The sequence below is a fragment of the Polypterus senegalus genome, chromosome 7 (genome assembly GCF_016835505.1).
Source record: "Polypterus senegalus isolate Bchr_013 chromosome 7, ASM1683550v1, whole genome shotgun sequence".
Classification (NCBI taxonomy): domain Eukaryota; kingdom Metazoa; phylum Chordata; class Cladistia; order Polypteriformes; family Polypteridae; genus Polypterus; species Polypterus senegalus.
In genome coordinates this window covers 36,604,311-36,626,066 of record NC_053160.1, presented here as the reverse complement: position 1 = coordinate 36,626,066, position 21,756 = coordinate 36,604,311, and the positions used below count along the sequence as shown (strand labels likewise).

At 38.1% G+C, this 21,756-nt stretch overlaps 1 protein-coding gene across 4 annotated transcripts in view; it reads right to left on the bottom strand.

Moving 5' to 3' along the window:
- Positions 1 to 21,756, bottom strand: part of pdzd2 (PDZ domain containing 2) — a 456,165-nt gene that overhangs the window by 175,854 nt on the left and 258,555 nt on the right. For all 4 annotated transcript variants that reach the window (XM_039758492.1, XM_039758493.1, XM_039758494.1 and 1 more), the window contains one exon: positions 15,371 to 15,806. In XM_039758492.1, the coding sequence (XP_039614426.1) occupies positions 15,371 to 15,806 (436 nt within the window). The remainder of the gene's footprint in view (positions 1 to 15,370; positions 15,807 to 21,756) is intronic.

Here is a 21,756-nt window from a genome sequence, read left to right as displayed (position 1 = left end):
AGCAAACTGCAGATGAGCAGCAATGTTTTTTTTTGGAGAGCAGTGGCTTTCTCCTTGCAACCCTGCCATGCACAGCATTGTTGTTCAGTGTTCTTCTGATGGTGGACTCAGGAACATGAACATTAGCCAATGTGAGAGAGGCCTTCAGTTGTTTAGAAGTTACCCTGGGGTCCTTTGTGACCTCGCCGACTATTACACGCCTTGTTCTTGGAGTGATCTTTGTTGGTCGACCACTCCTGGGGAGTGTAACAATGGTCTTGAATTTCCTCCATTTGTACACAATCTCTGTGACTGTGGATTAGTGGAGTCCAAACTCTTTAGAGATGGTTTTGTAACCTTTTCCAGCCTGATGAGCATCAACAACTCTTTTTCTGATAGTCCTCAGAAATCCCCTTTGTTCGTGCCATTATACACTTCCCCAAACGTGTTATGAATAGCAGACTTTGATAGATCCCTGTTCTTTAAATAACACAGGGTGCCCACTGACAGCTGACTCTAATTTCACCTTCATACTAACTGCTAATCCTAGAGGTTCACATACTTTTGCCACTCACAAATATGTAATATTCGATCATTTTCCTCAATAAATAAATGACCAAGTATAATATTTTTGTCTAATTTGTTTAACTGGTTTTTCTTCATCTACATTTAGGACTTGAATGAAAATCTGATGATGTTTTAGGTCATATTTATGCAGAAATATAGAAAATTCTAAAGGGTTCACAAACTTTCAAGCACAACTGTACACTGATAGAAGGAAAATGTGCAGACTCTATAAAGAAACGTAATGAAATCTAGGAATCAGAGAGGGGATTATCCATCTTGGTTAAACAAGTACTGATTAGGAGAAATATACAGAGACAGGGATTTTACATATTCTGAATGCTACACATTAATATATTGAAATAAAAAATGTTTAAGATTAATTGCATATGTGCGACCTCGGATATTTTGAAAGGTTTTTGCCTATTCTTCAGTAGCTACTTATTATGTAAACAGATGTCTAGTTATTTAAGAAACTATACAAATACAAAATGTTCCTACTGGAGCTTTGAATTATCAGAGTTAGAAACTCACTTGCTTAGATTTCAAAGTACTTTCTCTTCCTGGTCAAGTGAGTGGCTGAAGAAAACAATACAAACTGTCCGAAAGTACAAGTATTTGTAGTAAACAGTAAAATAATCAATAATTAATAGTCAATGCTATTTTTACTGTGTAAATGGCTCTGCAGAGATACAAACTTTTTTTTTGCACTTTCACTAGAATGGAGGATCTGTCTAAATGCAAATTCAGAAGAAGCGATAAAGAATTATGTCATGATTGTGGAACAGTGGACTAGCTCTTTAACCTTGAGGTACCTGAGGGGTCTTGGGAGACTGTCACAAATGTCTCTTTGTATTACCTAGACTTTAAAAAGGCTTGTGACTATGTTCCTCTTGGTATCTTTGGGGGTATTTCAAGAATATGTTGTTCTGGGGTTGCTGCATTCATGTGCCATTCAGTGCCTGTATTTGCAGAAAGAAAGTTGCGTTTGCTTACTTGCTATTAAACCATGTCTCTTCAGTTTGGATGCTGGACCACTTCATCAGCGCATCATCTCCTCTCTTGTTCATGATTTTTATGGAGAGGATATTAAAGCACCACTGAGATTTCAAAGAGCATTCAGTTTGAAAACCTAACAGTTTCTTTACTCAATTTTACAGGTGGTGTTCCCTTGGTTTCAGACTGTGGCCTCCGGTGTGCACTGCAATGGCTTGCAGCTAAGTGTGACATGCATGGAATGAAGATTAGCTCCTTCAAATATAAGGTCATGGTCCTCTCCTGGAAAAGAATGTCTTGTTCTCTACAGAAAACAGTGTCATACACGCGCGAATAGGAGACAGCTAAAGGGCCTGAATAATAGTAATTGCCAGACTAGGGGGCGGTGAGGTGCACTAGCTGTCTCTCTCAATCCCTTGCAGACCATTCTCGGGAAATCCCGCCCGATTTCGTCGCCTCTGATGACGTCACTTCTTGTTCTGGTGCGATCGATGATGTCATTTCCTCCACTGGCCTTTAAAGCCACCATCTGACTTCCACATCATTAGTTCAGTTGTGGACTCCGATCTGTAAAGATTTGTGATTTATGTTCAACCTTTTGCACCAGGAAATAATATACGGGTGGCTGCTACAAACCTCCTTGATGTCTCTGAGTAATATTTGTGACAGTGGCATAGTCGGCAGGATGGAGAAAGCCCAGAAGAAAACGGGGCTGGACCTGAATCACAACAAGGTGGGAGAGTACCGGGGCTGAGGTTCCGAGTGGGGGGTTCGTCGAGACCCAGTGCAGGCTCCGCTCCCTATACTGTATATTTATCCGGGCCAGTAAAATTACAAAGGAAGAGTGTGGAGGAGACACAGAAAAGTGGGCTGGTTTCTTTGGGGGAAGCGACAGGGACTTATTATGCTCTCTCAGAGCAGAGAGCTGTCCTCCCCACTGGGGCCGAGGTCCCAGATAAATGTGGGGTATCCCCAGACCAGCAGGTGAAGATGTTACTGGCTTGGAAATTTGACCCAGAGTGGCCATCCCAGGGGCAAGCCTTTGTTCTCTGGGATAGGGTGGCTTCATGACTAAGGCCATTTGATTGTACCACCTTTCAAATAGTCCAAAAAGTAGCCTGTTTTTTACTAGCAGCGAATCTTCCCAACCATTTTCTCTAGCCGTTCTGGGGCGATTTCCAAAATATGATCAAGTTAATCAATCTTGTTGAATCATCAAATACAGCCTCGCAATCTGGGAGAGCACAATGGTCCTTTAGCGCACACTCTGGGAACTATGTTCTATACAGTCTGCCTCCTCTATATGAACGGGAGTCTGTACTGAAGTCCCCAGACCCGCATGCATGCAACGCACCTGGAGAATAGGTGGGATGTAAGTGTAGAGAGAGGGGAGGGTTGTGTGCACTTTCAAATCCCCTGTCAGTATCCCATATGGGAGTAGTAATCCTCAACGGGTTTAAAGTAGAAGCCCTCTTTGATTCCGGCAGCAACATTTCCATTGTTTGCCGGAATTTACTCCTGTGACAATGGATAAAAATAAAGACCAGTATAACCTGTATTCATGGAGAAGTCCAACACTATAAAACCGCCCTATGTATTATCAACTATGGATGATCGCTGAAAAAATTCCCTGTAGCGGTCCTCCTGAATCCTCCTTTTAATGTGATTCTGGGGCGGGACTGGTCTAACAATAAATGCAGTGTAGTACTGAATACTCCCCTACATAATTTAGGCCTAGTAATAGATGGGAATGACCTGCCCCAAGTTGTCTCCACACCATGTACTCAGCTGGCAGAGAGAGATAAGGGAAATCAAGAGGCAGATGGGTAGGTTCCAGGACCATCACAGGCCATTATGACTCCCCGCCCCTTGAGGTCAGATCGGACCCTCTCTCTGAAATACAATTCCAATTTAGAGAGACACTAAGAATGCTAAGAATGCAGTAATACTAGTCAATGCCCAACGCACACATCAGCCCATGCCATGGGGTCCTCACTTTGTAATACAAATGATCTATTATATCAGGTCGCGGAGCATGAGATGAAGGTACAGAAGTTGTTGTTAATCCTACAGGCAGTAGGTCTGTGAATTAGCATACACCCACCTCCTAGGAGGCCATTTGGACACCAAAAAGACAGAGTGTATCAAGCTCCGATTCTATTGACCGGGAATTAATGAGGAGTTTCGCCGTTTTTGTATGTCTTGCCCAGATTGTCAACTGCAGCAAATTTCTAGGAGGGACCGTGCTCCTCTTGGTCCCCTTCCCTTGATTGATGTCCCATTTGAAATAATTGGGGTCGCTATAGTAGGACCCATACAGCCCTCAGCCCGAGGACATAAATATATATTAGTTCTCGTGGATTATGTGACCCGATACCCAGAAGCTGTTCCTTTGCACTGAGCTATGTCTAATGCGATCGCACAGGAACTGGTAGGGGTTTTTGCACAAGTTGGCATCCCTAAGGAAGTTCTTACGAATCAAGGGACGCCATTTACCTCGGAGACATTCATGGAGAGAGCCAAGTTATTTAAAATAAAGCACTTAAAGACTGCAGTGCATCATCCTCAAACCAATGGTTTTGTCAAGAGGTTCAATCAGACTCTCAAATAGATGCTTTGCAAGGTGGTCAGTGGGGACGTAAGGAATTGGGATCAACTCCTCCCCCTCATTCTCTTTGCCTATCGGGAAGTCCCTCAAGCTTCTATGGGGTTCTTGCCTTTTGAATTATTATATGGACGACAACCCCAGAGTATACTGGATAATTTAAAAGAAGGCTGGGAAGGAGAAGCTCTTCCCACTACAACTATATTGAAATATATCGTGCAACTAGTTACGAGACAGATTTGGGAAAATCCAACCTATACTAAAAAGAGTCACATGGAGGAGGAGCAAGCAGTACAGGCCCACTATTATGACCATGTCTCGACACTCTGAGAGTTCCATCCGGGGGATCGTGTCATGGTGTCGGTTCCCACCTCCCATTCCAAATTGGTAGCCCATTGGCAAAGGCCCTTACGAAGCTGAGGAGAGGAAAGAACGTATTGATTTATTTGGTGAAACAAATCTAATCGTTGACCAAGCAAGCGGATATATCATGTGAACTTGCTGAAACCATGGAAGAAAAGGGATCCTGATCCCTTCTCCAATCAGCCCCGCTCATTCTTTGCTCAGACTAATATACTTAACTCTGGTAATGAATTAGACCCTAGACAGAGACGTGAACTCTAAGCAGTTATTTTGTCCATCACGGAGGTGGTAGACCAAAAACCCGGAAGGACCTTTGTGATCGCCTACAAAATTGTGACAGAACCCGGGGTTACAGTCAGTGAGTGATCCTATCGTCTTCCTGAGGCAAAGAAAGCAGAAACGGAGCTTGAAATCAAGTGCATGCTGAACTAAGGAGATATAGAGGAGAGTTATAGTCACTGGTCCAGTCCAATAGTCTTGGTTAGTTGGAAGTTTTGCAATGACTTCCGTCAACTTAATCAGGTCTCCCAATTTGACGCTTATCCAATGCCTCAAGTGGATGGCTTTCTTGAGAGGCTTGAACAGGCAAATTATTTGACCACACATGACATGACGAAGGTGTACTGGCAGCTTCCTTTAACGGACTCTACGAAGGTCAACACCACGTTTAGCACCCCTAGTGGACACTGGCAGTATCGTGTCCTTCCATTCGGGTTACACGGGGCACCTGCGACTTTCCACCGTCTAGAGGATAAAATGCTCTGTCCCCATAACGTGTATAGTGCTGCCTATTTGGATGACATCCTCATTTATTCCAGCACATGGAAGGAACACCTACAGCAGGTCCGAGCTATATTATGAATGCTTGGTGATACCTGTATTAGAATCAATCCAAAAAAATGCTATTTTTTGGGTTGAAAGAAGCCAAATATTTAGGCTACCTGGTGGGATGGGGTACCGTAATGCCAGAGTGGTCAAAAATAGATGCCATTTTGAAATGGCCCCATCCACAAAGCAAGAGGCAAGTCCAAGCATTTCTCAGTTTAGCCGGGTATTCCAGCCGATTTGTACCTCGGTTTTCAGAGAGAGCGGCACCCTTGAGTGATTTAACAAAGAAGTGGGCCGCTAACATTGTGGTATGGACTGATATGACAGAGGCTGCATTTGGTGACACAAAAAACAGGCCCTGATGTCAGTACCAATATTGAAAGTGCCTGATTTTTCGCTTCCTTTTATTCTCCAGATGGACGCTTCGGACACAGGCCTGGGAGCCTTGCTGAGCCAAAGTGTCGATGATACTGAACACCCTCTGTCATGTTCTTGAACCAGAAACTGCTGGATTGGGAGACTAGGTATGCGGTGGTGGAAAGAGAGGCTCTGGCGATTAAATGGGCAATTACACAGTTGAGGTACTACCTGTACACCTGTTAGGCCGTGAGTTTACTCTTGTTATGGATCATGCACCCTTACAGTGAACGTCGCTCATTCATCGTAAGGGCTCTCTCCATGTCAATATCGATGCTCTCGAGTCCACAACCTCTCGGTCAGAGACGCCTGATCCAATGGGTCTGGGCTGGGGGGTGGTTGGCTTTTGGGGGGGCTTGTCACACGTGCGAATAGGAGACAGCTAAAGGGCCTGAATAATAGAATTCTATGCCAGACCAGGAGGTGGTGACTTGCAGACCATTCTCGGGAAATCCCAACCAATTCTGGCACCTCCGATGACGCCATTTCCGGTACTTGGACAATACAATTCATTGTTATGTGTTTGAAGGTCTCTCAGTAACCATGGTTGCTCAGTTGTTATCATAGTAAATAAAACAAAAATTTACATAAATGTGAATCTATATTATTGTGTAAATGTATGTGAAAGCAGTCCTTGATAGGCTTTACAAATGACTTCAGATTCAGCACTGCTCACCTAAATGACTCCTTGAATAATTTCCACTAGAAGGCCACAGAAAACGCTGTGAAACTAAACATTGCTTTCACCATGTCTGATGGAAGAACTGACTGTAAAAGTACCTATTCTGATCCTCTCTCAGCTCTATATTTAATACCTGCATTGATGGATTCTTCACTCATTCCAGTTAACCACGGTTTTCTCTACTTAGTTTTTATGAAAATCACAGTTTAAGTCTTTATTGATCCTAATTGGCACTTTTTCCACCAACAACACAGGACACGGAATGCACAAAGACACGAAGAAAAACAGTACAAAAACGAAGTGCACAAGTAGAAGAATTGTGTCTCTGAAGAAACACTGTTCATCTGCCAATGTACCTGCTCAGGATGAATTTACCACCAGGCAGTTCTTGGTCAGTTACGAACCATAGATTCACTACAGGGAATGGACAGATTAGTGTTAACGTCATTAACATGATAAGTACTGTATCTCTAGTTGTACTACAGTTTCTGCACAGCTGTCTCTCTATGAAACCTGGAATATGCCATTATTTAACATTAAGGCACTCACTAGTAAAATGTTTATGTTTTAAGAAAGGCCTAGTGAATATTTTCTCCAGCAATGTAAACTGTAAGAATGCCAGCTTCTGCAGTTTTGCATCTTTTGAGTTCATTTCCAACCGCTATTATGGGAGTACCACATTCTCTTTTTCAAGCTACTTAATACTGACAAACTATAATGCATCATTTATTAACAAATTTTCAGATTTATTATTCATTATAAAAATAGTTATGACAATTTCCTAATAGCAGATGATTTCACCTTTAATGTAATTTGGATAATCACTGTGAACCATCTAAAACCTACAGAATTTATGGATCTGTTAACAGCTTTTGACTTTACTCAACACATCATCCAGTCACTACATAAAAGGGGCCACACATTAGAGATGTTCATCTCATGTAGGCTTAGAATTGATGAGACTCAGATAGTGGATATTGGCATATCCATTAATTACTGTATTTTCATTAATGTAACAATGCCACTTTCAAGGACTAAAGAGCATTTTTGATGTCACAGCTGTCTCTACCTACTCTAATGCTATAAATAATTAGTCTTAGTCTAATATCTAGTGCAATACAACCAGAAACATAAATAATAAAGGTCAATAATTTTAAATGCAAAAATGAAGGCAGTTCCTGCAAATCTTTCAAGATCCTTCAAACTATTTTAAGGATGTGTCTGATTTGCTAATCGACAGTGCATTTGATATTGTTAATGGATGTGGTCATTTTTCCCAACTCTCTAAAAACAGCTGTAGTTAAGCCACTACTATAGAAAAACAATCTTGCCGATTCTGTTCTGGACAATTTTAGACCTCTTTCTAGCCCTTATTTTTAAAATAAAATTACAGAAAAAATTATTTTTCTGGAATTTAAATGACTCCTTGAATAAAAATTCTATTCTGGGTAATAATCAGTCAGGTTTCAGACCAAACCACAGTACAGAAACTATTGATTAAAATAGTTAATGACTTAAAGCTGATTCAGAAAACCTATACTGAGTGCAGCATTTGATACCATTAATCACAGCATTCTTATTGAATGCTTTAGTCAGTGGATTGGCCTTTCTTTCAAGTATCTTGAGGTGGTGGTTTCACTCTTATATCTCAGACAGAAAATTCTTTTGCCAGTTGTGACCATTATATGTCAGAATTCCATAATGTTATGCATGGAGTGCCACATGGATCTATTGTGGGCCCTTTATCATTCTCAATCTATATACTCTCCTTAGGCCTGATCATTTCAAAACAAAGTAAATCATCACAGTTATGCAGACAACACACAGAAATATTTGTAAACAGCACCATATAACCCTGAGGCTCTAAATCATTTCATCCAGCATCATTAAATTGATGAGTAATAAACTTCCTTAAACTTAACAAGGAAAAAAACTGAAATATTATTTATTGCCAGCAAACAAAAATGCCAGGGCCTTTGGAATACACTAGGCTGCCTGTCATTACAAATGATGCCACAAGTAAAGGATCTCTGTGACATTTTAGATTTATCGCTAAACTTTAAATCACACATTTAACATGTTACTAAGACTGCATTGTTTCACTTAAGAAACTTTGCATGAGTTAGATGTTTTATATAACTGAAAGAAACTGAAATTATCATATTCTTTTGTCTTTATCCATAAATATTAACAAAAAATATATAACTTAGCTGCAATTAATTCAAAACACAGCAGGAAGAATTTTAACTAAAAAAAAAGAAAATGTGAGTATATCTCACTAGTCTTAGCATCATTACAATGGCTGCCTGTGTCCTTCAGCATTGATTTTAAAATACTTCAAATTGTATATATAAGGCTCTAAACAATCTAACACATTCTTATATCTTGAAATGCTTTATCCCCATTCATAATTGTAATCTTAGAACCACTAAGACCGGCTTGATCAGAGAAATAAAATAAAATAATTGGTGAGGTGGCTTTCTGTTTTCATGCACCAAACATTTTCAATACTTTACCATTAGAGATACACCTGGTCAGCACAGTTAAAAACAAACAAACAAAAAAATCTTTCTGGCTTTCTTGATCACATACGAATCTTCTAGAATCACTAGCATACCACCATACTGATGTGAAGACAGAATTGCATTTAAGGAAAAGAATGAAATTTCATGTGATGTTTTACTATACACAATTTTATGTGTTTTCTTTTTTCTAGTAATCTGTGGTGGTGCTGCACCACTGTCCTTTGGCCCAAGTATCCACATGAGGTGCTGAGAAGATGACGAGAGATGAACAAAATTCTTCTTTTAATGGTGGCCCTCCAATGGAACGACGAATGCCTGGTTTGAGAATGGATGGAATTGCTCAGTGTATTTTCTTCGACATCCCACCAACTAGAGTTTTGTTTTCCTGTTCTCCCTGACCATCTGACCATAAGTTGTGTTAATAAATTGTTCTTTAGTCTTGATTTTATTTTGTAACGCTGTTATGCCATTATTATTGTAAAGCAGCTTGAACTACTTTCATGTATAAAAATGTCCTACAGTAAAGTATATAAAAAATGTTGTTGTTGTGAAACAGGCAGAGAAGATCATCCTCTTAATAATTATATATTAAAACTTTCAGAAGAAAAGAAATCATTCATGACTTCATAATTCTAATATAATACCCACAGCCAGAAAGGGAGGTTTGACTTTGCAGCATTCATATTTCCTTTTGATTACTCAGAAAGGACTATCATTTACGTATATGCCCCTAGCCAGAAGCCTTAAAAACAATCCGCCATCAGAAGGAAAACCAAACACAATTATAAGACAATATTATCAAGGAAAAAAGTTAAATGCTTATTTTAAACTTTAATTTAGGGAGCACAGTGTAGTTGGCTCAAGAACAACAAATCCAAGAAACTTTAATACTACAAAAAAGCACAAAAGAGGTTAAAAAAGACAGACCAACTATTTTTGTTAATTCTTGAAACATGGCTTTGTTTATGGAGCCAATGTTGAATGGCAACTACTGTACAAAATTCAACAACAGTGCCAACTTTACTTTGAAAATGTAACATTCAGTGAAATGGAACATTAAAAAAACACCACAAAAAGAGCTATAAACACCACACAGCATTTGGAGTCATGCCTCCAGAATGTACAGCTTTCTTAATCATGATACACGTCTTGAAAAATTACTTGATGAAAATGCCTTTTGTGGACTTATTTCTCTTTTGTGTTTTATCTCTTTAAATATTTTGCCATTCCACATGCTTTTCGGTTGGGCCACCCTCACTGTTGGGTGGTCTTCTGGCTTTATATTCTTGGTTAGAAGCAATACTCTGCAGTGGTTCATTAAGTTGGAAAGAAGTGTTTAGTAATTATTGTGATTTCATTTGGATTTTCTGTTTTTGCTCTGCGCCCTCCCCACCATAACCTATCGTCTATAGGGGTGGAGTGAAAACATTTTGATCTCCGTTTTGCAATGGATCTCAGTGTTTTAGGGTCCCCTGATACCGAAAACATTGATTTCTTGATGATGGGTGTGTATCTGTGTGTTACAGTTTCTTGACGATGGTCTAAAGCTAAGATGGCTCGATGGAACAACACCAAACTTGAAACTTAAGTCTGTTATAAGATGATGATGATGATGCACTGATTAGTTTTTGAGCCAAATCATGCAAGAAAAAGAGGCACCCTAAAGGAATCCTCAAATACTATAATTCTGCAATTAATTATGAATTCTTCTTGTCAATTGCTATCGTAATGACCTACTTTATGATCAGAAAGATCAGTAACAGAGTGGTAAATTATTACTGAAATGTTATAGAATAGTTCAAGTTGTTCCTAGAGCGCAAAGCCTACTGACGCTCACATCTGAATTTTCTGCTATTATTTTGGCTTACGTCACTGTCACCTTTTAGGCAAATTCTTTGTTTTATTTTGCCGTTTTGTAATTTTTGTTCTTTTACAATAAATAAATTCTTTTATCAAGATTCATGTTACTCTTTTAATTATATGCTGGATTTTTTATGGTTTCTCTCCCTTGCATAACATTTTCTTTTTATAAATTTTAAATTATACTGCATCTTTGAACTTTAAAAAACAGATTATTATTAATAGGCCTTAGCAGGTAGCATTTGGGGGGACTGGCTGGCTTTGGTGAGCCTGTCCTGGCCTGCTTTTGTAGCTTACTTTGGGGGCCTCACACCCTTACTTCAAGTCTGTAACTGTGTATCACAGCAGGTTCCAGCTCAAATAAAACAAGTGTCTCAAGATCACAGTTATAAGGACATCCAACGACTGTAACAATCTCTTTGTGCAGCTTTCAGTATACAGATCAGTAAAGTCAGTTTCTCTGTTTATTAAATACTGCAGGGAAGATAAACGACTACAACAAACAGTACGCTAGTTAAAGCCAACCTGCAATTCCCTGTCCATGAATTGAAACACCACTAACAAGATGTTAAATATTATATAACAGCCACTATTCAAGTTTGTTTCACTAACTGCAGTATGAGGTGAATATACATCCTTGTGTTTGAAACTAATTTAATAAATGGAAGAGAAGTTCCTTACTTTTGAAATATTTTTTCAATTTTTATAAATTCACCATTGCTTTATAATAATGCATTCTAGAAACTACTACTAAAATAGTAGTTGAATTGTCTTTGAATTAACAACAGTGGCATAATGCTTCATTTAATAAGTTATTCAGTACAATTAAATATATTGTCTGAAACATCCTTGTGTAATCAATTTATAACGTATAGAAAATTAGAAAAACTTTTGATGATAACAGGCATTCAGCCTAACAAAACAACATCAAGTCAAATTTTGAATGTCCCTACAGTTCTATGGTCTACCGTACTACTTAGTAACTTATTCCACGTGTCTATGATTCTCTGTATGAAGGTCCTAACTTTTATGCAAAATTTACCCTTAAACAAGTTTACAGCTGTGCCTCCATTACATGTTAGTATATACCCTGAAAATAATCGGTAAAAAAAAGTGATTTATACTTTATATGACTTATGATAACTGAAAAGTGATTTATGTCAAAGATAATCCTCATTGTATAATACATTTTACCTTTTCTCTTAAAATATACCAATAACTTGGCAAATTAAAATATACAGTACAAATGAACGCTAAGATGAAGTAAATGGTATAAAATGCTAAATCAACAATGAGCTTCAGGATTTAAAAAGATGGTTGAACACCAAATGTCATTTAAAAGTAAATCAACTAAATTTCAGCAAGAAAGCTTACAAAGGTCTGTCACATCACAGTTTAAAAAGATAACTGATTCTCCAGATTTAATTACTTTCAGACACTTTGTGAACAGTCATTTACTAAGCTGTATAAAGATACTTTACCACAGACACTTCACAAAATAAATGCATTTTAAAACCTCACATCGTTCATTTCTGACAGTATACACAGACAGCGGTGTTAGGACTCATTACCCTTGACAGTTATTTTTCAGCTATTAATGAAAATGATCTGCTTATTGTTTATACAGCTCCATGGTATTTTTTTCCTGTGCCAGAAAGCCTTCACAAGGATATGGCAGTTTTAGAGCACTAAGCTGAAGTAAATGATCATCCAAACTGTGAGCTATTACTGAAAATTGCAGAACAAAGATTAACTAGAAATCCACACACAGGATTGACCAGGAGCCACACAGTTTGAGAAAATATGAATAATTGATTTCCATTTTAGAACTACTCACAAAAGGACAAGAAACTCAATGCTAAAGAATAAGGAAAGGCATATTATTTTCTGCTTTTCAATAACACCTCACAATTATATAACTTGTTCAATACTGATCAGATAGATTATTAAGCTAATACAGAAAGCTCAACAGTATACAGTACTCAACTGTCATCTTCTCTGTATAACATAACAGACTGACATCAAGGTGAATTTAAAGGAAGGACCTGCATAGTGGCCAATGTAAAATTTTGCCCGGAGACAGCCAGATGTCCAAAACACACAGGTTTATTTATACAGCACAACACAGCCACAAAAAACTCACACAGCTCAGTCCTTTTTCTAATCTTTTCTTCTGCTGTCTCCACTTCTCTCACACAAGCTCTGTCCTCTTCCACCCGACTCCGGCTCCCTGAATGCAGTGAGGCGGCCCCTTTTATAGTGCACCCAGAAGTGCTCCAGGTGCTTCCCGATTAACCTCTGGCAGTACTTCCGGGTGCGGCGGAAGAGTTGCTCTTGAAACCAGTTCCTCTTCAGGCAGCACTTCAAAGTGTGGCAGAAGTGCTGCAGATCTTGTTTCCGGAGCTGTCCAAGCACCCCCAGGCGGTGGCCATAGACCACAACAGGTTGGAGCTTCTATGCCCTCTCATGTCCCGGGTATAAATTGCCATTCTCCTGGTCCCCTGCTCCTCCTGTCTCCCATTAGGGTACTACTCCATCACACTAATAAAGACTGGACTACAGTGGGAGTAAGTATGAAAATATACCAACCAAGAGAAGTGGGAGGAGTACAATATGCAAATAGAGACTGAGCAGGATAGAAAACATAAAAAATTGAAAGTTGTTTTCAGTATATGGTGCAGCATTTGCATTTATTAGCAGCAAAATAGTAGTATATGGTTTACCAAAGGAACAATAAGATGGTGTGCTGGTGGACTCGAGTGTGTAAAAAATGGTGAAGGAGGCATACATACTATATTCTTGTTGTTTATTAATATTGTTCTTACTTGTTTAGACCAAAGATCTAGCACCATGGATCATTTAAAAAAAAATCCTAAAACCCCACTTTTTAATTTAGATTTTTTTTTAATTACATTTTAGTTCTGCTCTTGGAAAAGCAGATATGAACAGAATTATCGTATTCTTCAATAAATTTGCATGCAGTGAATGCAAATTAATTATTATTAATCTGCTGCCTGTTTTCGGTTTTGTGCCACCACCACCACCTGATTGAAGCATTGTGCAGCCACTTGTGGTGCTCAAATTGGGAGCCCTGGCTATCCAAAAGACCCATTTCATGGTGTGGATGTCCAGTAGCATTCAGGCTGATATAAATAAATATTTACGTAGGTACTGTATACAGAAAGGTACCGACTTATTTGAGTAATTTAAGTCACTTTGCTCTAATGCAATGTCTGTAATCTTATTAAACACTTCACTCACGCTTTGCAGACCATACTTTCAGAGACACAGACACAAGCTTCCAACCTTGTTAACTACCTAAATTAATCCATTCATAAACATCTTCAACATATTATTCATCTTGAAGTTCTAAATTATCACTTTCATCAACACATAACGGCTATAAACAGTGAAAAGGTGTTAGGACACAAAGAGGAAATACGTGATTATAATATAAAGGGACCATTAATACTGAGTATAAGAAAGAATGTTCAAAAAGAATAAAAAATCCAAAAATGCTATTAATTTCATGCGACAATAGGACAAATGTGTTGTACCTGAAACAAAGGATTACAGATATAAATCTTACTCCAGATACAATGAGTAATCCATTACTTTACTCATTCAATCTGAATTTTATTTTATTTATTTTTTTTTTTTAAGTAGAGGGTTTCCAGTGGAACAGTGGTTAGTGATTCTTATATATCTCTTGGAGACTAGATTTAAATCAAAGACAAAGCACTGTGCTAAAGTTCTCATCTCAATTTTCTGGCATTATTTTGCCAATGCATTTAATATAAAAATGGTCTTTCTTCTGTCAGAGGGATGGATATGTTTAAGATTTATCCATTATAAGAAGTAAATACATTGTGAAATCATCCAAACAAACTGCAATAAACAAAAAACATGTCAGCTTGTGGAAGTGGTAAAACCTTTCTTAGACCATTAAATATTTAAGCTCAAAAGCAGAAAACACAACTGCAGTTGAGAGTTATCTGCATCCAATTTAACAATAAAAAGACCAACAGTAACAGGATCTCCTAACCCTGAGTAAATATGGGCACACGAGCTCATGCAGGGCAACAGTCACACACCTGAGGGCACACAGAGAGCCCAGCATGACGTGGAAGCTTGTACCAATTAGTGTTCTTAAATGAGCCTCTCAGCTACTGTACTAACACGTGCTCTTGGCTCCCGGCCCTGCATTTTTCATTAGAATTTCAGTGTAACAGTTTCTTTAGTAAAGGGGTTGCTAAACAATTTATAACTTTTATAGCTAAAAATATAAGTCAGTGTTCAGTTTATTACATAATACTAAGAAAATATAACTGTTTCACATTTTAATTCTAAATTATTTTCTTCATAATTTTAATTTTAAGGCAATATATTAACATTCTTGCATAAGTTAAAAATGCTTATACTGGCCCTAATTAAAAACTTGAATATTAAGTATTTTTTTGTTGAATCTTTATATACAGTATATCAGTTTCTCTGTCAATGATATAAAGTATTGTTATTTTTAAAGAAACATGCAAAAAGTACAAGACTTACATGGCCAGGGTGTTCGCTACTAATGGAGTTCATTTTCCCTCCTTCTAAGTGGCGGATTCTTGAAGGCTCACAGGTCAATGCCAGTGCGGTATCTCCATTAAGAATTTGCTCTTCTGGGCTTGAGCTCAACTTCTCCTCACAGTGCTCCTCCTCTGGGCTTGTTGTTTCCAAAGCCATGGAAGTACAGTATCCATTTTCATGATCTGAATCCCTGTTTTCCTTGCTGTCTCGTGCTAAGGTGGTGCGAGATATAACACCAAACTTACGGGTTCTCTTCCCATTTTGGACAGGACTACCTCCGGCTTCTGAAGATATGTTGGTCTTGTGTTCAATACCACTGCTGCCATTGCAAGGAGGAAGAGGAGCTTTACGCTTGATACGACGCAACATGATCAAGTAGATGCATCCGCCATTCCAGCACTGGTCAGCGAGATAACTGAAAATGAGAGAAAGGTTTAGATGTTAAAAAAGGTGAGAGTATAGCTGTTTTTACTACAATCTATTGCAATTCCTATCAAAGTGATTCAAGAAGAAACATCAAGTGACTGATTTACCTCATAAGGTATTTTCTCCAAGAAATGAACAGTAAACTTAAATGCTGAATAAACATTTATTAGTGAACGGACAGTTGGATGAAAGAAAAAAAAAACTGTATACTGCTTTTATGCAAAATCAAAAGATATTATGCCCTATGCTGGACTAGCTGGTTTTTACTATGCCCTCTGTACTAAGGTGGTTTTTAGATCCTAGCCCTGTACTGGAAAAATGGATTTGGAAAACACACTGATTGCTGACAAGGTGTAATGTAGAAACATACACTTTGTGAAGGTCCCAGTCCCAGTACAAAACAAACAGTCTCAGACAACAGCCTTGGCCAAGCCTCTGCACTGTTACAAAACCTCTGAGGCCTGCTTGTGTTACCATATAAAGCAGGCTTATTTCACTGATCCAAATCTAGAGTCTGAAGTACATTTGTTTAATCTCTAACTTTAGTGTCTCTTATAATTTAATAGCTGTAATAACTTGCTTCACAGGGGGAATGGCATCTAATACCGCAAAGATAATTACAAAGTTTACAACTGATCACAACTTATTAGACCCCTGGAGGTTTTTAAACCCAAAATTCAAGAACATATTCTTTCTACTCACCAGTACATAATTGCTACTCAAGGATTGATTACTTCTTTATAGACAATAACTTCTTGCCTATGATTAAATCTTGCAAATATGATGCTATTGTTATTTCTGACCATGCACCTATGATCTTGGAGCTAAAATTACTAAGCCCCATACACTCACCCCGCAGATGGTGCCTCAACCCGCTTCTATTAGCTGACGAGAATTGTATGGAATTTATATCCAAACAAATCAAATTCTTTCTAGAGACAAATACATCACCCGAGATCTCTGCAGGAATACTCTGGGAAACTCTTAAGGCCTTCTTAAGAGGACAGATTATCTCATATCTTTCCCACAGAAATAAATCCGAAGCCAAGAAAGTAGCAGAGATAAAAAGCGAAATTACTAAAATAGATGAAGAACACGCCAGACTACCAAGCGAGACTCTACATAGGAGGAAGCAGGCTCTACATTCAGAATTAAACCTCTTGACAACTAAAGAAACTGAACAACTAATCTGCAAATCCAGACATTATTATGAACATGGAGAGAAAGCTAATAAGCTTTTAGCTCAACAAATTCACAAGCAAGAAGTGCGCAACGCAATCTCGGTAATCACCAACACGAACGGAGATAAAATCGTCAAACACAAAAATATAATGCACACTTTCAGAGACTACTATAAATCCCTATATACTACTGAGTTTAAAGAAGACAATACACAATCTAATGCATTTCTGGATACATTACAGATACCACAAATAGACACTTTTAGTGCGGAGGAACTTGATAAACCTCTGCGTTATCAGAATTACTAGATGCTATAAAGTCACTCCAAGGCGGGAAAGCAGCAGGCCCTGATGGCTACCCTGCAGGAATTTACAAGAAATACTCTGCTCAGCTAGCTCCCCTCCTATTAGCAACATTTACAGAAGCCAGAGATAACCAATCTCTTCCTCAAACCTTTCGCCAAACACTAATCACTGTTTTTCCAAAACAAAATATCTGAATAACGACGTTAAAATACTCTCTAAAATCATAGCTAGAAGGATGGAGAAAGTGCTCCCCTCGGTAATATCACAAGACCAAACTGGATTTATTAGGGGCCAACACTTATCTTCAAATCTTTGACGCCTGTTTAATGTAATATACTCACCAACTAAATCAAACACCCCAGAAATATTATTATCATTGGATGCAGAAAAAGCATTCAACATGATTGAATGGAAATACCTTTTTACTACATTGGAGAAGTTTGGGTTTGGCCCGAACATTTGTGCATGGATTAAATTACTGTATACTAACCCAGAAGCTTCAGTTTGCATCAACAACATTTGCTCAGACTACTTTAAACTAGAATGTGGCACTAGACAAGGATGCCCCTTGTCACCGCTGCTGTTTGCGATTGCCATTGAACCACTGGCAATACATTGTCGAAATACTGATCAGATAAAGGGGATTAGCAGAGAAGGACTGGAACAGAAAATCTCATTATATGCAGATGATATGGTACTGTATATATCGGACCCAGAAAATTCTGTGCCTGCAGTCTTAGCAGCACTCAAAGAATTTCAAAAGATCTCTGGTCTCAGAATTAATCTGAATAAAAGTGTACTCTTTCCAGTGAATTCTCAAGCATATAATATTAGATTAGATACCCTACCTTTTATCATTGCAGAACAGTTTAAATACCTAGGGTAAACATCACAAGTAAACATAAAGCTCTATATCAACAAAATTTCGTCTGCATGGAAAAAATTAAACAAGACTTGCATAGATGGTCAACCCTTCATCTCACACTAGCTGGAAGAATTAACACTGTTAAGATGAATATTCTTCCTAAGCTCCTTTTTTATTTCAAAACATTCCAATATACATTAATAAATCATTCTTTAGGCAATTAGATTCAACAATAACCTCATTTATTTGGAATTCAAAACATCCACGCATCAAAAGAGCGACCCTACAAAGACAAAAGGCAGAAGGTGGCATGGCTCTACCTAACTTCCAGTTTTATTACTGGGCAGCAAATATACAGGCAATAAGAACCTGGACACAAATAGAAGAACATACACAGGCTGGACCGCAATAGAAGTAAAATCCTGCAGTACTTCTTTGTATTCCTTGCTCTGTGCTCCAATAAACACATGTTATCGGCAATATACAAATAACCCAATTGTGCTCCACTCACTTAGAATCTGGAACCAATGTAGAAAGCATTTTAAGACGGAGAAGCTTCTATCTGTGGCACCTCTGCAAGAGAACCACCTCTTTCAACCTTCACAAACATATGCAGTTTTTAATATCTGGAAAAAATTTGGAATTAACTTGCTTAGAGATCTTTATATAGACGTCTTTGCATCCTATGAACAATTACATTCCAAATTTAACATTCCAGCTACACATTTCTTTCACTATCTTCAAATCAGGAACTTTGTTAAACAGAACCTTCCAGATTTTCCTCATCTTGCACCCTCATCCATGCTGGAAAAAATATTGCTCAATCTCAAGGACTTAGACTCCATCTCTACAATATATAAAATCATTTTACAATCCCTCCCTTTCAAAGATCCAAGAGGACACTGGGAAAAAGATCTCTCAATTAATATATCAGAAAAGGAGTGGAAAGTAGCAGGGGTGCGGAAATCCAACGCCCGACTTGTCCGACACGGGTAAATTGACCGTCAGACAAGCGTGTTTTCTGGTTTCAGTTGTCCGCGGACAAGTGCAATTTTTCTGGAGAAAAAAAGAATTAAATGTGCAGTGCAGGGCACATTTTTACCACTACTTTCAAATTTTAAACATTTGGGTATGTACTTCGTGCGGAAACAGTTTATTTAGGCATGTTCTTCATGTCTCAAATTGGTATTCAATATTGTTTACAAAATGATGGCTGATTTTTCAAAGGGGAAGCACTGTTGTGGTCTTACATAAGTATTTTAATCTACTATTTACACGCTTGGAGATGCTGTCTTTTTTTCATGCCGACATTATGATGTAATTTGATGATTTTTCATTATAATCGATAACTTTTATATATTAAAAATAACTTTTTTCTACATAAAAATGCGGTCATTTCACCTACAATGCAATTGTTTTCGCCACATAAAGCTTGTTAGTCATTTGATCTTTTCTGAAATTTGCGATTTCGCGTAGGTTGTGATATATTGACGAGTTAAGAAATTTATTGCGTGACATCAATTTTGATGAGCTGTCTATAGATCGTTTTTGATTAGAGAATTTTTCATATAAAACAAGTTGGTTTCGCGCTGTCAAGTTTTTTAAAAATAAAGAAAACATTCTAACGGTTTCCAAATGTTATGAAATATCAATAAAAATCTTCACTTAGACGCGATTATTTCTTTTCCCCCGACAACATCGTTTCTTTGGAAATGTAACCTCTTGCTGAATTTCGAATACGTCATTAGAAATTACCTGCGTAACCCATAATGCACTGCGGTAAGCACGTTGTTCTCGCTATATGCGTGTTGTTGAAACTGAAGTAACTAGCATCGCGGATGAGAAATGGATCATTTCTTGATTAAAGCTGGCACAACATGCCTTGAAAAACCTAAGGAAGCGTAGTAAGGCCACTGTGTAAAAAATACGGACACAGTGAAGACAAAAAAATGTAAATGTCGAGATTAAAGTCGACATTTTGACTTTATTCTCGTAATTTATTTTGTCAGTTGAATGTCGCAAAATAAATTTCATCTTAAAATGAATGTTTCATTTACTAGATTTTCTCAAACCCTGTCATAAATTAATGTAGCACATTAAATGCTTTATATTAAGTGTTCCCCGACCCAGTTGTTAATCTCTGCACGCTTCTTAAACTGACTTTCTCTTGCAGTAAGAGGCGCCGGCAGCAATCGCCACACATTGACTTCATGATATTCCTGCTCAATGACCATTCAGAATACTAAGATAAATACTTGATATCTTTTTCACGATGAAATGCATTAAAGCATGTATTAGACATGGGTGAAGGGGGGCACAGTGGCGTGACTGTAGTGCTGCTCCCTTGCATTAAGGAGTTCTCAGGTCTACGTTCAGTGTAGAGAAGTTTATGGCAGGTGTGACGAGGCTCCAAAAAACTGGATACTGTATTTGAATGGGTATCGCACAGGTTTAACTGAAATATTGTGTAAAAGTTGGGTTCGTGATCTGGAGGTCGGAGATAGGAACGAAGAATTCAATGGATGTTTTTCTGAGCAAGCTTTCTTTATTGCATATTTGCTGTGTCTACTGTACGTACTAAACCCCCAGTTCCTAGCCTTTGTCTTTCTCCATATAACCAATCACCACACGATAAATGTCTTTGTGAAATTAAAACTAGTTATAAACCTAGACCTCAGTTTTCAGAACTTTAAAAACAATTTTCGTTATACATGTTTAATTATGCCATCCATTCAGAGGTCTAAGCTTATAACTAGTTTTAATTTCACAAATACGTTTATTGTGTGGTGATTGGTTATGTGCAGAAAGAAAAAGGATAGGAACTGGGGGTTTAGTACGTCAGATAGAGACATAAGTCTAAAAGTAAGAAAAAAGTTGGTTCAATTGAAAAAGCGTTTTCTAAAGCTGAACGCTCGAAGGGTTGAGCGTTATGCTAGGCTGTTCAACACTGCTTCTTTAGAAGAGTTTGACCCATGACCAGCTGTGGAATTCTGGCTGTCACCTGGCAACAGGCACATCACTCATAAAAAACCTGAAAAGTCATCAGCATCCACTTCTGCAGGACCATCAGTCCAGGAACCATGCAGTTCAGCTCAAGCAGAAACGAACAACATTCAGCCCATGCTGTCTGAGATGGTAAAGATTCTTGGGGGAGAAGATGTTGCAAGACAAAAGCTGAAGAACATGGCAGAAAATGAATCAGGTCAGTGTTCTGTTATGTAACTGTAATATATGAAAAAAGAACTAGTGTAGCTATAATGAAGGCATTGTTTATTAGCCAATTAAAATAAGGGAATCTTTTATATAATGTTCTAGAGCAAGGTAGCAAAATACTACTCCCTGAAAGAACTTTTTTCAGTTTTAAAATGGAAGGCAGTTTTGGTATCAATAAAAGAGATCAGAAAAAATAAACTTTTTCACTCATGTTATTTGTTTATGGGCAAGTGAATTTAACTGGCGGACAAGTGGATTTTCTAAGTTTACTTGTCCGTGGACAAGTAGAAACAAATTTGATTTCCACACCCCTGAGTAGCAATGCAGAGAATTCACTCGAGCTCCATATGCGCAAAGCATACAATTATACAACT